The sequence below is a fragment of the Mesoplodon densirostris genome, chromosome 16, assembly GCF_025265405.1.
Source record: "Mesoplodon densirostris isolate mMesDen1 chromosome 16, mMesDen1 primary haplotype, whole genome shotgun sequence".
Classification (NCBI taxonomy): domain Eukaryota; kingdom Metazoa; phylum Chordata; class Mammalia; order Artiodactyla; family Ziphiidae; genus Mesoplodon; species Mesoplodon densirostris.
In genome coordinates, this window is record NC_082676.1 from 21,742,731 (window position 1) to 21,760,480 (window position 17,750).

Below are 17,750 nucleotides of genomic sequence, written 5' to 3' on the forward strand. Positions count from 1 at the left end.
TCTCTACAGCCCCTACTTGTTTTTTCCAGCCACACTGTTTCTCTGCATTCCCCAAACATGCCAAGCTTGTTTCACCACAGGGCCTTTTCTCCTGCTATTCCCTCTGCCTGCAACAGATCTTCACCTTGCAGGCTCCTTCAGCCCAAATATCACCTCCCCAGAGAGGCTTTCCCTGATCACATGGTCTAACCCTTAACCTCCCCCATCACTTACTACCCCACCTCCACTTAGTTTTTCATAGCATTGATCTTGACTGAAATGATCTTCTTCATTTCTTTTTGTCTGTTTCTCTACTACAATGTAGGCTCTAGAAGAAGTCACTTTCTTGTCTAATTCATCAGCACATTCCCACACCTGGGGAAGAGTGCCTGCCACATAGTAGGTACTCAATAAAGTAATTAACTTGTTTTTTCAACAAACATCTGTTGAGCAGATTTTCTGTACCTGACTGTGCACATTTAATCCCATTTAAAACTCACCACACTAACTCAGGTGGAAAGGATTATCCCTGATTTGTGGGGAAGATATGAAGTTCACAGAGGGGAAGGGACTTGCCCAAGGCCCACAGTTAGTAAGCTTGGAGCAGCAATTCCAGCTCGGGTCTCTGTGCCCACAAAGCTCCCTGCATCATTACTTCACAGGCAAATTATATGCAAATGAACCAGTGGTCTGTTGAAATGATGCTATGAGCCCAGGTGTCCTCAGGACAGTTATCTCAAGATCAGAGGAAGGAAGGAGCCACCAATGGCCTCAGACTCACCGGGAAGGGGCCGACATCCGAGTGCTTTAGTTCCAGGAGCAGCCTGTGAGAAGGGGAGGGGGAAGTTGAGACCACCATTAGCCTGACTCATATTAGAGTTCAGTTGCTGGGGAGAAGGGGCCCACTCTGGTGGATACTGTCTGGTTTTCCCATCCTGTATCCATTCCCCCTTTCTATGGTGAGAGCCCCCAGATTTTTCCTTTTGGACGGTCACCCATTCCCTACATTATTAATGCTGGGTTCTGGGGTGGGCTGGCCAAAGGGCAGAGTCTATCTCCCCTGCCATGGTGATTGCTTCAAGGATTGAACTCTAGCCCATGCTGGTCCAATGAGAGTTGGTCCCAGGACTTCTGCTGGAAATATTGGAAGTGAGGTATTCTCTTTTCTCCAGCAAAATTGGGGAGATGCTGGTAACAATTTTTGCCATCACTTGGTGACAGCCTGCTGGGAAATGAAGCCAGCATAAGGGATAGTAAAGCCAAGAGATCAAGAGAGTCAGAGTTGTAAGGATATCATTTGAGCACTTGGATCCACCCTTGCCTGAAACCCTTGGACTTTTCAATTATTTGAGCCAATAAACAATCCCATATTTACAGACTTTATGGCATCTTAACTATGATCTAGGAAACAGGTAAATAAATGGCTATTTATTGAACCCCTATCATTTGCTATGTTGGTTGCTTTATCCGATTGAATTCTTGTAATACCCAAAGCCAAGGGCCATCACACTCCCATTTTACAGACGAGGTCCTTGACACTCAGAGAGGTCAAGCAATCTGCCCAAGGTCATACAGCTAACATTCAGCTAAGTAGAATTTCAAACAGGTCTCCCTGATGTCAAAGTTTTTGTTGTCTCCAGTACCCTACAAAGTTTGAAAACTCTTGCCTATGGACTCTCACCACCCCCATCCCTGCATACTTTAGAAAGTCTGTGTTCAGCCATCACCCAGCTCTATTTTCTCCAGCTCCTCTACTTGAGAGGCCCATGGGTGTTTCCAGGAAAATTAAATCCACATGTTTCTAAAGCAGTAACACTTGTCAAAATGATGCCAGGAGAAATAAGCAGCACGTAAACCTCAGGAGCCAAACTCAAGGTTAAGAAGGACAGCTCTGTGCCAGAGAGAAGGCAGAAATGGGGAGGAATGTGGGTCAAGACTCAATTTAAACAGTGTGAAAGTGATGCAGATGTAGACGCCAGGTTGGAATGCGGGGGTCACCGCATCGGACTCTGTGCGTCTCCCTCGCTCTTGATCTCTGTGTATCTGCTTGTCTCTCTCTCCTCTTTCCTCCTTTTGTGTCTCTCTCTCTCTCCTGTTAATGTGTCTCTCCATCTGTCTGTCTGTCTTGCTCTCACTCTCTCTTTCTCTGCGTCTCTCCCTCCCTTCCTTTGTCTCTCTCTGTCTCTCTGTCTCTTTCTGACTCTCCCTCATTTCTGATTTTTTTTTTCTTTTTCTGTGTGCTCCTCTGTCTTTCTCTTTTCCTCTTGCTTATTGTATCCCTCGAAGTGTTCTAAGCACTGCAATACATATTAATACCTCATTTCACCCTCAAAATGATGCTGTTGGCAAAGAACAATTATTGGGCTTATTTTGCCAGCCAGGGAAACTGACTGAAGTTTGGAGAGTTCAGTGCTTGCCAAAGGCGAGCTGCGCTTCCAAGGCAGCAGGCTCAACCTCAGAGCCCACATCCGTAACCACAACCTCCTCTGCTGGGATTCCAACCCAGGCACAGATTCCAGAGTCTCCCAGCAGGAGATGGCTGACGAAGTCCCAAGGAAGGGTGTGAAGAAATTGAAGTGTTTTCCAAGTGCCAAGGAAGGCCAGGGACGTGGAGTGGCTGGGGGCTGGAGCAGATTCATCAGCTGGCACTGCCCAGCCATGAGTGGGCCTAGGATGGGGTGGGGGGTGACCTGGGCTGCAGGGCTTTCAGTGCTAAAACTGGGACACTGCAGACAAACCGAGATGGTTGGTCACCCTATAATGTGTGGTCTCAGGTCACTTCATCTCTGAGCATCAGTTTCACTGTCTGCAAAATGCGGATATTGTGCCCACCATGCACTGTTTGAGGCTTAAATGTGATGGATGAACAGGAAAGCTTGGCACGTTGTAAGGTCATTGCTAGCCCACGGGCACCAAGAACAGATGGGCAGTCCCTTCCTCGCGTGCCCACAGGCCCACTTACTTGTCCAACTTGAGCTCTCCAACAAGTCTCTCTGACCTGGCACCAATATCCACAGAAACGTTCATGTACTGCAAAGAAACAATCCAGGAAGTGAAGGCCCCTGACCCAGGGGCTGGGGACTCTGCGAAGCCTCCAAGACCAGAAGGTAAGCTTCACAAAGGCTCGGCAGAGGAGCCCTCATTGTTGGGTCAGATCTGCGGGACCCACGGAGGAGAGGACTCTTCCTTTTGCAAACCTTGTGCTTGTTGATGAGTCCTGGCCTGTCAATCAATTACCATTTTCTCCCCCTGCTTCTGAGACCATTTCAGCGTTCCCAGGCCACTCCCGTGGACTGTGGGAGACAGGCTGTAGGGCTGGAGTCCAGGCCAGCCCTAGTCTCACATTCATTCATTCATTCATTCATAAAACGAATGTTTACTGAGTCAGGAAACAAAGACTCCCAACCTCAGCTTTCCTGCCCACTGTCTGTGTGGCCTTGGGCAACCCCCTCAGAACCCACTGAATCTGCAAAGTGGGGAAAATGGGCCTCAGCCTGAGACTGGGCAGACCTGAGTACCTCCTGGTGGGGAGAATCTGGCCCTCACCTTCAATTGCCAGAGTGGGTACTACCAAATGTTTGCGGTGTGACAGAGTGATCAAATGAACGAATGCACAAGTCAATCATGGAATAAATACTTGAATAAGTGAAGGATTAAACTCACAATGGACAGAATAAAGATATGCATGGATGAATAAATGATAAAGGAATGAATGAACAAACAAATATACAAATGAATGATCAATTGAACAAAGGTATAAGTAAATGAATAATGGAATAGATGAATGTATGTATGAACCAGCAAAGGTATAGTATGTTTCAAGATAGCAGTCAAATGAATAATTGAATGAATAAATGAATGAACAAATCCACAAATACATAATTGAATGACCAAAGATACAAGTGAATGAATTGGAAATAGTACGCATATTTCAAGCCAACGACGGAACGGACAACGGAATGAATGAATGCCGGTAGAAGTAAGAAGCAGTAGGACAGTGGCTCCAGTCTCAGGCCCTGGAAACACACAGTCCAGGTTTGAGTCTGGGCAGGAGTCACACTGGTCCCTCTGACTCTGAGGGCCATGCTCTTGGCCCTATCCAGGGCTCCCCATCTGCTCTCACCCGGGAGCAGCTTACCATCTCAAGCAGGAAGAGGGGGGCCAAAGACGAGTCTGGGAGGACAGCAACGGCCTGGGTATCCAGGGCAAAGGTGAGGTCAAGGCCAGTGGGGCACACGGCAATGTTCGGTGGGGAGGAGGCCCAGATGAGGAGTTGCATCTTCATGTCAGGGAACCTCTTAGCCATCTGCAGCCCCCAGCAGGGACAACCAACAAAAGGGGCAATTTTATTAAAATGTTTCTAAATCCAATCTTGTCCTGGTCCTGCATAAACACCACCAATGTCTTCCCATTGCTTTTGGAATAAACCGTAAAGACTGCATAATTCAGCACTTGGTACCCTGCCAACCTCACACCCCATGCTTCTACCTCTTGCCCTTTAACTTCAGCCACAAAGGACTTCTCTTCCTCAAATATGACCTGCTCTCTTCCCATCTAAAACCCTTTGCACTCTCTGTTCCCTCTCCCTGAATGCTCATCCTATTCTTCCCTAGCTTCGCTCTTTTCCTTCCTTCAAGTCTAGAGAGCAGTGGTGGCTTCAAGGGGGATCAGAGGAGAGCTTTGGCAACACCCCCATCTCAGCTCGCCTCCAATCCTCCCCCAGGTAAACTCACAGTCTGAGTAAAAAGAATGCTATTGTTATGCAAATGAAGCTTCAAGACGATTCCCCTGGCCCCCTACCAGTCACACTTCCTCTACACCAGTACCTTCTGTATAGAAATTTCTGGAAGTGCCACCACCGAAGAGGCCATTAGGGACTGAAAGTTTGTGTCTCCCCGCCCCCCCCACCATCCCCCGCAAAATTCATATACTGAAGCCCTAACCCACAGTGTGGCTGTATTTGGAGATGGGGCCCTAAGGAAGTAATTAAGGTTAAATGAGGTCATCAGACTGGGGCCTGGTCCAACAGGATTACTGTTCTAATAAGAAGAGACACCAGAGCTTTCTTGTTCTTTCTCCATGTGCTCAGAGGACAGGCCATCTGAGGACACAGCAAGAAGGCAGCCATCTACAAGCCAGAAAGAGAGCCCTCACCAAAAACTGAACCTGCTGGCACCTTGATCTTGGACTTCTTGGCCTCCAAAACTGTGAGAAATAAATTTCTGTTGTTTAAGCCAGCTGGTCTGTGGCATTTCCTTATGGCAGCCCAAGCAGACTGAGAGGCCTTCCCCCGCTACCTTGTCTGAAGTGACCTCATCAACTTCAGCCAATTAGTGTTGGCTTCACTTATCACAGTCTGCATTTTCTTTTTTATTGTTTTGGGTGTCTAATAATAATTTTCTCTCTCCACTGGACTGGAGCTCCTGGAGGGCAGGGATATGGTCTGTTTTGCTGGATGCCCAGCACAGGGCCCCAGAAATGTGGTGGGCACTCAATGAATATTTGTTGAATGGATGAGCCCTCGGCATCTACCCTCACACCTGGTCACGTGGGTGCTTGGAGCCTTTCTCTGTACTGGGGATGGGCTGCACAAAGCTCTTTCCATACTCTCGGGCTGGGTTGCCTCTGGATCTGGAGAGGGGCGCTCTCGGCAGGCCGCTCTGCAGAGCCCTGTCCTACTTAGCTCCCCCAGGCCTCCTTACTGAGCTGACTAAAGGGGAGCAGATCCTTTCTCACCTCGGGTATGAGGGCTCCAAAGGATTTTGTTGTCAGGAGGAACTTGGATTCCTTTGGTAACTGTAGTGAGAGAAGAAGAGAAAAGAATCTTGGAAGATTATGTTATAGATTGGGTGGCAAATTCCATATGAGGGGTGAGAGGCTGAATATACAAACAGACCATGGCCAGACCACATATGACAATAGAATGCTGACCCAGAAGGGTCAGGGCATGATCAGTGACTGCCAGCTTCCCTATTTTTTGCATTGAAAAAGTCAAATATGCTCCTCAAAGCAATCCCATAGGCTGCCCGGCTTCTGTTAGCCCACCTCCAGCTTCCCCGCACCGACAACCTCCGTGAGAGCCTACCTGAAGCCCTCCCTTTTTTTCACTATAAAGCTTTCCTGCCCCCTGTCTGCCTTCGAGTCTCTGCCAAACGCAAATGATAGAGGTTGACTCCCTTGCCCTGAAGAGTTCTCATTCGGGTGGTCATTCTTTATTTCCACAGGGGGGACATGTGGGGGTCACATCCCTTTGGTGCCTCTACAGAGAGGGAGGATCTGGCATCTCTTCAGGGAGCAGCGTAGGAGGAACCCTGTGCGGGTGGTGACCAGGGTGGGATCAGGTTGCCCCTAGACTCTGGAGAAGATGGTCGTTTCCTCAATTTACAGATGGGTAAACTGAGGCCCAGAGCAGGACTCAGCCACAAATATACAATGAGGATGATGACGATAATGGTCATATGATGATAAGGCTGGATTACAGACCAACACACGGCAGATACTCAGTCAATGTTGGCTGTTACTGTTAGTATTCAGAGGACTTCCTCCATGCTGATAAACCTGTGCTGGGGCTGCACAAGCATTCATATCTCAATTAACCCTCATTAAACCCTTTGGAGGAAATAGAGGAAACCAAGGTTCTGAGAGGCTGAATAACCACCTAAGGTCACCCAGCTGGAAAAGAGGGGAGCCGGGATTTGAACTCAGGTCTGGTTGACTCTAGAGTCCAGACCTTGATCTCCCCAACTGTGAACCAAGACTCAGATCCAGACCGTCTACTGCGCTCTGAGTCTAGAGCTCTTCACACATCTACCTCTACCTGGCCTTACCATGTCATTGCTGAGGGTCATATTCAGGACTCCAGCCTCTTGATACACGAGCCCGGCCGTGTTGAAAAGATATTCGGAGATGCCCAGGTACACCATGCGGTTGTGGTCGGTGGGAAGGGTCAGCGCCGGCGGGGCAAAGGGAGGGGGCCTGCGGTGGGCCAGCCTGAAAAACTCCCCCTGGGGATGGAGGCGGAAGAGTGAGCCTGGGCATCCTTCAGGATATTACAATTCGATGTCTCCATTCCAAGAAAAAATGAGCTAAGGGTACCAATCACGTATTCACAGAGGAGAAAGCCATGGCCAGAAACCAACAATAGCATCTCCTCCTGGGGCTACTTTCTAAGTGCTTTTCCCACCAACACTGTGAGGTAGGTGAGATTATACTCATTTTACAGGAGAGGACACCGAGGCTCAGGGAGGTGAAGTGACTTGCCCAAGGTCACTCGGAAGGGTAAGTGGCAGAGTCAGGAACTGAACCTGGGCAGCCAGAGTCCGGCAAGCATGCACCCAACAATGCTGTTGGCTTTGCCTCAACCTTGCAAAGAAGTGCAGAAATTCTCCTAAGAGAACAAGGAGGCTCTGTTTGTTTGTTTTCATCGATCAAATTAGCAAAAATTTCAAGAGAGAGGTAAACTGTTTTAAGTGTGTGTGTATTTTAAGCTCATACTACCCAGTTTTTGGTGAAAGCATTCACGTGCTGCTGGGGATTATATGTTTATGTTTCTGAAGATTAATTTGGCAACACATGGCGAAAACAAAAATAAGAATGCCGAGTTATAAAAAAGCAAATTGTAGATGGATACATATGTTAGAATACCATTTATGTAAAATTTAAAGGCCTATAAAACATACTATATAAGAATTATTGGGCTTCCCTGGTGGCGCAGTGGTTGAGAGTCTGCCTGCCGATGCAGGGGACACGGGTTTGTGTCCTGGTCCCGGAAGATCCCACATGCCGCGGAGCAGCTGGGCCTGTGGGTCATGGCCGCTGAGCATGCGCATCCGGAGCCTGTGCTCCGCAACGGGAGAGGCCACAGTGGTGAGACGCCCGTGTGACGCAAAAAAAAAAAAAAAAAAATTATTGACACACACAGGCAAGAAGGACACACAGGGGCGTCACCCGTGTGATTCCCTGGAGGGTAGAGGGTCCCCAAGGGGGCCTCAGCTATTTATTTCTACAATGTTTCATTTCAAAAAAATCAGAGGTGAGTATGACAAAATATGTAACATGTCTGAAGTCTGGGTTGTGGGTACGTGAGAATGTGCAATATTCTCTGTACTTTTGGATCATCTCATTATTTACAATTAATGACTGAGACACCCATATGATAGAATAAATACCATATGCAACTCTTAAAAATATCAGGTGTAAAAAAAACACGAAAAAAGAAAACATAAAAGACAAAAATAGAAAAAATCAGGTGGACCTATGTACCAAACAGGAACCGGCTCTAATGTATATCATTAGGTGAGAAAAGCAAGTGAAGAACAGTGTGTATTCATACGTGCAAACAGATTCTCAGCAAAACTAGATGGGCTTTCACATATGTGTATGTGAATGCTTAGGATCAGGGGACTGGAGGGCTAATACCCTCCATGGCTGACAGCCATTACCTCTGGGCAGGAGCCCCGAGTGGGGATAGGGGGCAATAAACAGGACATTCTCATTCGCTAGGGATAAATAGGAATTGTTTTAATCTTTTATTCCATCGTATCACTTAGATTTTAAAAAACTATACTACTTGGTCCAGCAATTTCACGTTTACGAAATAGTCAAAGTTGGGCAGAGATCCAGCTATAAGGATATTCGAGGCAGCTCTCGTTAAACTTGTGGGAAACATGGAAAGAGCACAGACACCCCAGGAGGGGACACTGTCCACATACCTTACCACAAGCTGTCCACTGACAGACCCAAGAGTCAGTAAAAGGGCTACGGGAGGACATTTTATTGATAGATGTTCACATTATACTGTTCTGGTTTTAAAAGTTGTAAAACAGAATGTAAAATATGACGTATACATGCACATGCATGTATGTACTTCTACGTCTATATATGTGGGTTTTTTGTTTTTTGTTTTTTTTTTTTTGCGGTACGCGGGTTTCTCACTGTTGTGGCCTCTCCCGTTGTGGAGCACAGGCTCCGGACATGCAGGCTCAGTGGCCATGGCTCACAGGCCCAGTCGCTCCGTGGCATGTGGGATCCTCCCAGACCGGGGCACGAACCCGTGTCCCCTGCATTGGCAGGCGGACTCTCAACCACTGAGCCACCAGGGAAGCCCTATATACATGGTTTTTATGTGTATTTGTTTCTGCCTCTGTTACACGTGTCTCTGTGTGTGTGTGTGTGTGTGTGTGTGTGTGTGTGTGTAATTTCCTGTGTCTCAGCAGAGACAAGGATTGGAGGGTTGGAAGACTGTAACTTGTGTGTCAACAGTGCATATCTCTGAGTTGTAACATTAGGGTAATCTCTCTTTCCTTCTTCCCTTCCTTGCTCCGTTCCCTCCCTCCTATTTATTTCTCTGCTCCTTTGTATTTTCTACATTTTCTTTTTGACATCAAATGTGTTTTAGAACAAACAAGTAAATAGTAAACAAACAAGCCAGTCATCGATTGTGGAGGGACCGAGGTACATCCGGAAGGGATTCAGGGAGTGGGACTTATTCCAGCTGAGGAGGTCTGAGAAGGCTGCTCGGGGAGCGACAACCCAGCCCACATCCACTGGAGGATAAGAAGAAGCCAGTGGGGTAGAGGAGGGCATGGGAGGGAGGGGAGTCCAGGCAGAGGGAATGGACAGGACAAAGGCCCTGAGGTGGGAACTAGCTGGATATGTTGAGGAAGTGCAAGGCCAGTGAGTTTGGTTGGAGGCTGCAGAATGAGGGGGAAAGTGGCATGAAATGAAACTAACTCCATCCATCCATCCATCCATCCATCCATCCATCCAATACCTATTTACTGAGCACCTATTATATGCCAACCATAGTTTGAGGTGCTACACATACAGTAAAGAACAAAGTGGGCTTCCCTGGTGGCACAGTGGTTAAGAATCCACCTGCCAATGCAGGAGACACAGGTTCAAGCCCTGGCCAGGGAAGATCCCGCATGCCACAACTACTGAAGCCCACGTGCCTAGAGCCCATGCTCTGCAACGAGAGAAGCCACCGCAATGAGAAGCCTGGGCACCGCAATGAAGAATAGCCCCTGCTCGCCGCAGCTACAGAAAGCCCGTGTGCAGCAACGAAGACCCAACACAGCCAAAAATAAATAAATTAAAAAAAAAAAGAACAAAGCAATCACAGCCCTTTTTCTTTCATCACGTTGAGGGAGACAAGCTTGCGACAGTGTGTATTAAGTGCTGCTGAGAAAAATAAAGCAGGATATAGGGGAAGAGGAGGGCGCTATTTTAGCAACAGTGGCCTGGGAGGGCCTCTTTAGGGAGAGGATATTTGAGCAAAGACTTGAAGGAGGAAAGGGAGAGCTTCTGTGGATATCTGGGCCAGAGCCTCCTGTTTAGAAGGGGCAGCAAGTGCAAAGGCCCTGGGGAGGGAGCAGTCGCAGCGCATTTCAGGAATAGCCTGAAGGCCAGTGTGACTGGAACCGGGAGAAGATGAGGAGAGTGGACTGGGGAGGTCAGTGAGGATGGATAGGAAAGGGGTGGAGTCATAAGATCTGTCTCCAAGGGGAGTCTGGGGGGGAGGTGGTCTGAGGCAAAGGTGTGAGGGTGTATGATTCTTGGTGTAAGTCTTACCTTCAACAGCACATCCAGGTTATCATCTGTGGCTTTTGGAGGTGCAACCAGAGAGTAATCAATCCCAGCCACCTTGTCTATTTTGGTTGTCACTAGGGAGAAAGAAGATGTACCATGAGCTGGCTCCCCATGGCAGCATCTTTGGGGCCTTGGATGCAGGGGCAGCATCCCCTAAAGTTGAATCAAGACCTGCAGTGCTAATTCCATTCCTACCTCCTCCAGGGAGCCCTCCCTGAGGTCTCCTTAAAAGAAAATGAGCCCACACCCCACATTCACAGATATCATCTCTCTCCCTTCTTCCAACAGCCCGGAGACGTGGCTAAAACAGAGTCAAGGAGCAGAAAGACCTGGGCTTGAATTGAAATCTATGTGACCTTGGACAAGTCCTTTCATTTCTCTGAGCCACATTTTTTCATTTGTAAAATGGGGTACTACTAGTGACCTTGATGATGCCCTGTACATGGTAGGAACTCAAAAGCCAGAAGGGATCATTATTAGCAGTGATAATATTCCAGGCTGAGCCCAGACTGGCTTCAGGTCTGAGTGGTTTCTCTGCTTCCCAGCAGTAATCAATGAGGATTAAATAAATATTGGTTCTTCCTTTAGCCCTTTCTTCCCATGTTAGAGGGGAATAAACTGAGTCTCAGAAAAGGTAACTAGTCTAAGATGGCAAAGCTGGTGAGTGACAAGGCTGGGACTCAAGCCAAAATCTTTTTCCTGCCTGGTGAGGCCAAACCCTGGACACTGCAACTGCACTGAACACGTCCAGGAGGGGCCCTGCGCCTGGAGGGGCTGGGGCCATGCCTCGGGGAAGGGAATGTATCTGAAATGGACATGTGCCATGTGCCAGCCAAACCAGGCTCCACAGGGAGGCAACCCAGGCAGCAGTTTGGGGCACAGGCTTGGGATCCTGTTTCTGCTTGTTACTGCCTCTTGACCTCAGGTAAGACTCGGCTCCTTTCTTTTTTTTTTTTTTTGCAGTACGCGGGCCTCTCACTGTTGTGGCCTCTCCTGTTGCGGAGCACAGGCTCCGGACGCGCAGGCTCAGCGGCCATGGCTCACGGGCCCAGCTGCTCCGCGGCATGTGGGATCCTCCCGGACCGGGGCACGAACCCGTATCCCCTGCATCGGCAGGCGGACTCTCAACCACTGCGCCACCCGGGAAGCCCACTGCACCACCAGGGAAGCCCTCGGCTCCTTTCTGAGCCTCTGTTTCCTGGTGGTAAAATTGGGACAAAACAGTGATCTCAGTGGGGTGTTAGGAGGCCGAGAGGAAACCGTTCTGCTGGGTACATGACACATGGTGAGCACTTGGCCATACGGGTCCTCCCCCACCTCCTGCAGCCCTTCACCATTTACCAAGCATTTGGGGAAAGAGAAGATTGTCCCCATTTTAAAGATATGGAAACTGAGGCCCTGAGAGGGGAAGCGATCAGCCTCAGATCTCAGGCCAGCTATGTATCTTTGGCTCCAGAGAGCTGCAGGTATTTGTTGTTTGGCCCCTGCAGAGCTGCTTTTCCATTAAACTTCTGGACCTGTCACAAGGACCTGGCCCAAGAGGGGATCTGATGCCAATTGCCACTATTTTTTTTTTTTTTGCAGTATGGGGGCCTCTCACTGTTGTGGCCTCTCCCGTTGCGGAGCACAGGCTCCGGATACGCAGGCTCAGTGGCCATGGCTCACGGGCCCAGCCGCTCCGCGGCATGTGGGATCTTCCCAGACCGGGGCACGAACCCGTGTCCCCTGCATCAGCAGGCGGACTCCCAACCACTGCGCCACCAGGGAAGCCCCCAATTGCCATTTTAAAATAATCTGTGCTACCCATTCCCACCCAAGCCCAGGCCTGCCTAGGGAAATTGCTGGCTCCATCACACTCTCCCTGTGTCCCTCACCCCCTCCCCCTTCTACTCCAGTCTCCTTACCTGGCAGTGTCTGGAAATAAGGTTGCAGCTTGGAGGATACGCTACTGGTCACTACCTCGCAGATCTGGGGAGAACAAAAGAACTGATCAGCAAAGGTTTCCTATAGTGGAAAATGTCTTCTGAGAATAATTATCCAGACATGTTTCGCTCTTCTTGAATGTTTCCTTGAAAATCATATAACTACTCAAGTTTCCCTTTTCTCTTTGGCCGCCAGGAAGCTCAGAGTTCAACATGTAACTTGGAAATAGTAAGTTTATATGACTGTATGACCTGCACGTCTGCATTTTATTTCCTACTCTGGCATGGAGCTTTCCTGATGGTATTTATGTTTTTTATTTTTTAATGTGAGATTTTGTTTGTTTGTTTTTGTTTGCACTCAGACCCTTTGTGGAATGAGGTGGTGAAAAAATGAACAGGAGGTGGTTAGATGTCAGCCTTCCCCTGTGTGTGCTTCTAGGAGCAGGGGGCAGGCCCTCTGCTCAAGCCTGGGTGGGCACCCTCATCTTTGCTTTGTGTGGCCGGAGAAGACTTCCCAGCAGTCCCCCTCCCATAACTCATAGGGGAACAAGCACTGGTCTGAGAAGCCCTGGGTCACATGCTGATTTTGCCACTGAGGAAGTTACTCCATTTCTATGAGAAAAGAGACCCTTATTTTCTCATCTGTAAAATGGAGCGCTGCGGGTTATATTTTCCATTCCTTTTGCTCTTCTGGAATGTGGCCCTGTCACACCCACTGAGAGGTGGAGTCTGTGAACTCTCCCCTACAATCTGGGTGTGCGGGATGGCTACTTGCTTCTAACCAATAGAAAACAGCGGAAGTGACATTGTGTAACTTCCCAGGTGAGGTCATAAAAGGCTGTGCAGCTTCCACTTTGGTCTCTATTTTTTTTTTTTTTTTTTTTTTGCAGTACGTGGGCCTCTCACTGTTGTGGCCTCTCCCGTTGCGGAGCACAGGCTCCGGACGCACCGGCTCAGCGGCCATGGCCCACGGCCCCAGCCGCTCCGCGGCATGTAGGATCTTCCCGGACTGGGGCACGAACCTGTGTCCCCTGCATTGGCAGGCGGACTCTCAACCACTGCACCACCAGGGAAGCCCCACTTTGGTCTCTTGAGATGGTCACTCTGGAACCCATTGATGAGCTGTGCAAAGCCCCAGCCCCATGGAGGGGACACGGGTAAATGCTCCAGTCGACAGCCCCGGCTGAGCCGAGCATCAAGTCGTCCCAGCTCAGGCACCACGGACATGAGAGAAGATTCCATTGGATGACTCTAGCCCCAAGCTTTGGAGTTTTCCCAGATGAGGTACAGACATCATGGAGCAGAGACAAGCTACGCTGGTCCCACTGTGCCTGTTGATTTCCTGATCCACAGAATCCGTGAACATTATCAAATGGTCGTTGCTGGATGACGCTGTATTTGGGGCTATTTGTTTCGAAGCTATAGCTGGAGGAGGATTAAAATCACAGGCTTCCTTAATTTGACCCATTGGGGCTGATGGGGTAGGTGGTGCAGTAGGTGGCGGCGGACAGATAAGCCCCGCCTTCACGAAGTTGCTCTCCCCACGTCTTGAATGACCTCATTCATCCAACGGAGTCTCTCCAGTCCTTGCCTTTCTTGACTGTTGGGCAGCCCCTGGCATGATAGGCCACTGTCTCTGACTGAGGACCCTCCCCGCTCTCCGCCTGGACCTCTACTTCCTCTTCCTTGGACACCCAGTGAGCTCCTCTTCCCTCGTGAAGATGATGATCTCCTTCCACCCAGGAGCCCCTCTGGAGCCTGCCATACATGCCCATGGCCCCTGTGGGACATTGTTGGTCCACCCCGGGGGTCCCCTGCGCTTGGCGTGACAGCTCCCTACACACCCAGCAACTCTCCCTGCCTGAGGACTTTAATCCCTGGACCTTGCTCCCAAGTGCCAAGGAGTTACAGCAGCCCGAAAGAGGGGTGAGAGTTGGTGGATAAATACCCATCTTCCCCACCCCTTTGGGACAGCTCTGAGGTGTGTGCCCCGAAGTCCCGCAGCACTGAGCCCCAGCTGTCCAGAGCGGTAGCCCACTCAATAATGTTCCTGCCCCCAGGTCCCTTCCCCACCCCTCGCCTGGGATCGCTGCCCAATAAAACACTCGCACCTGAATCTTTGTCTCAGCCATGCCTAGGGGGGTGGGGGGACCCTGATTGGGTCCCCCGCTCCACGTTCCCAACCTGTGGCCAGCACCCAGATCTTGGTTTGCAGCCAGACATCTCCCCTGAGCTCCAGCCTGAGGGTCCAGCTGCCTCCTGGACCAAGTCCCTGGAGGTCCCACAGGCCCCCAAGGCCAGCACATCTCAACCAAACCCGTCAGGTTCCCACTCCTCCGCAGTGCTGGTCCCCCTACCTGCCCACAGGGCAGATAGGGCACCTCCATACTTCCCTCCCGCCTTCCCCACTGTCAATCAAGTTATTTTATCTGGGGGGTGGGAGGGAGGAAGGAAAGAAAGGAAGGAGGGAGAAATTTTGGTTTTCCTGGAGTGTGTTTCTATCACATAAAACTCTGGATGTCCCAAGGAGACTAAGAATGTCACTCTCGGAGAAACCCATGCCTCTGCTCCAAGTGGCCCAAAGGTGAAAGCGGGCGGCACATCTGGCAGCGAGGGGCCAGCTGGACACCTGGGCTTCCTGCCCTCAGCTACTGCCCTCCAATGCCAGTTACTAATGAGGGCCACCAGGGGGCTCCAAATCACAGCAAATCACATGGCCGCCTGGCGCCTGCCTGTCTGCTGCCACCCTCCTCCGCCCCCACCCCCATCCACACCCTCTATAGGCCCTTCCTTCCCTCAGACGCCCACTCTTCTCTCTGAATTCCTGGGGGGTGGACTCCCAAACTCACTCCTCGCCATTTCCAGGCCTACATAACATCATGGACACCCTGACACTTCATTTATTCATCCATTCATCCATTCATTCATTCAGGCCCATACTCTCTTCTAAACAATATCTTGGACTGATTAAGAGCTTCACCTCTGAGGTGGGGTGGCATGGGTTTGAAGCCCAGCACTATCACTTCCTCTATCTGTGTCTCAGCGTTATTATTGTTCAGCTTGGCTGCTCTCAAGGGGTCACTCTTAAGGCGTTAACAAGAAATAATCTGTTTTAATAGTTCTTTATGTTAAATACATGCTAACACTCCCCTCATACTATTACTTAATTACAGAGACGGTTGAGTTATGGTTGAGCCAGGCTGGTGGGGAGCCTTAACTATTTTAGTAATCCTCACAACGTCTTGGTGAAGAAGGTATCAACGTCCCCATTTTACAGACGGTGAATGAGGTTTGGAAAAGTCAAGTGATTTGCTCAACATCACACAGCTAAGCCCTGCAGCCAGAATCAAAACTCAGAGACTCTGACTCTAAAACCTGTTTTATAATCTCCTGTGTTATGCATTTTGACCACCAGGAATGGATTTTTTTTTTTTTAACTGGTTTTTTTTTTTTTTTTTTTTTTTTTTTTTTGCGGTATGCGGGCCTCTCACTGTTGTGGCCTCCCCCGTTGCGGAGCACAGGCTCCGGACGCGCAGGCTCCGGACGCGCAGGCTCAGCGGCCATGGCTCACGGGCCCAGCCGCTCCGCGGCATATGGGATCCTCCCAGACCGGGGCACGAACCCGTATCCCCTGCATCGGCAGGCGGACTCTCAACCACTTGCGCCACCAGGGAGGCCCGGATTTTTTTTTTTTTTTTTTTTTTTTTAACTTTTGACAGAGTGCCTTCAGATAGATGATCTCATTTGATGGATGTCTCCCTACCCATGTTGTCAGTGCCTTTCACTGGGAGACCAAGGTCTCCCACCTGTAAGACTGCACAAGCCTCCTCAGTGTAGCCGAGACTCCTGCCCCTGCTCTTGGTCCCTCCAGCCATTCTCACGGCAGCCAGAGAAGTTGTTCTAAAGCACAGATCTGGCCAGGTCACCCCTTTGCCTAAAACCTTCAATGGCTCCCCATTGCCCTTTGAGAAAACTCAAGCTCACTTGTCTTGGGAGATAGGCTCAGGGGTTTCCTGGAGACTGACAGTTTATTAATGGAAAACTAGCCCAAGGAATGGCCCCTTTTCTCAGCTGAAGAGGTTGGCTTGTGTGGGGCGGGGGTTAGGGTGAAGGTAGGCTTGGGAAGCTCTGGTCCGTGTCTGTTTTTCGTACCAGTTCCAGCCTCAAGACATAATGTGACCACACTCTAGTCTAGCAGCTTCATCAGCTGCACGTTTTCTGGGTGGGTATCGTCACCAAGGGGGTTCGGGGTTGGGGGATGGGGAAGGAGGCTGGAGCGCTATGAGGAGAGGGGCTCAGTGCGAGAGAATGGTAGTTTCTCTGCAGGGAAGAATGATGAGGGAAGAGCAGAGGTGGTCCAAGCATGGAGGAGTTTGCTGTGGGTCATGTGTCACATGACCCTTTCTTAGTTTCTCACTGGATCCCCAGGAAAATTGACATGACTGATTTTTAGAGCTGGACATGTGCTTTCCAAGGACTGTGGGGGACTGCTGAAGAGGTCTGGGTGAGAGCAGAGATAAACCCACGCACATATGGTCACCTTATCTTTGACAAAGGAGGCAAGAATATACAGCAGAGAAAAGACAGCCTCTTCAATAAGTGGTGCTGGGGAAACTGGACAGCTAAATGTAAAAGAATGAAATTAGAACACTCACTAACACCATACACAAAAATAAACTCAAAATGGTTTAAAGACTAAATGTAAGGCCAGACACCATAAAACCTTTAGAGGAAAACATAGGCAGGACAATCTATGACATAAATCACAGCAAGATCCTTTTTGACCCACCTCCTAGAGAAATGGAAATAAAATAAAAAAGAAACAAGTGGGACCTAATGAAACTTAAAAGCTTTTGCACAGCAAAGGAAACCATAAACAAGACGAAAAGACAGCCCTCAGAATGGGAGAAAATATTTGCAAATGAAGCAACTGACAAAGGATTAATCTCCAAAATATACAAGCAGCTCATGTAGCTCAATATCAAAAAAACAAACAACTCAATCCAAAAATGCGTGGAAGACCTAAACAGACATTTCTCCAAAGTAGATATACAGATTGCCAACAAACACATGAAAGAATGCTCAACATCATTAATCATTAGAGAAATGCAAATCAAAACCACAATGAGGTATCACCTCACACCAGTCAGAATGGCCATCATCAAAAAAATCTAGAAACAATAAATGCTGGAGAAGGTATGGAGAAAAGGAACCCTCCTGCACTTCTGGTAGAAATGTAAATTGATACAGCCATTATGG

General features: G+C 49.2%; 1 protein-coding gene across 1 annotated transcript in view; it reads right to left on the minus strand.

The window, feature by feature from the left end:
* The window catches only part of BPI (bactericidal permeability increasing protein), a 31,616-nt gene that overhangs the window by 5,516 nt on the left and 8,350 nt on the right, over window positions 1-17,750 (minus strand). Inside the window, exons 6-12 of the mRNA XM_060078051.1 lie at window positions 12,474-12,537; window positions 10,552-10,643; window positions 6,807-6,983; window positions 5,716-5,775; window positions 4,118-4,285; window positions 2,942-3,009; window positions 761-803 (exon numbers count right to left, since the gene is read on the minus strand). Of these exons, the coding sequence (XP_059934034.1) occupies window positions 761-803; window positions 2,942-3,009; window positions 4,118-4,285; window positions 5,716-5,775; window positions 6,807-6,983; window positions 10,552-10,643; window positions 12,474-12,537 (672 nt within the window). The remainder of the gene's footprint in view (window positions 1-760; window positions 804-2,941; window positions 3,010-4,117; window positions 4,286-5,715; window positions 5,776-6,806; window positions 6,984-10,551; window positions 10,644-12,473; window positions 12,538-17,750) is intronic.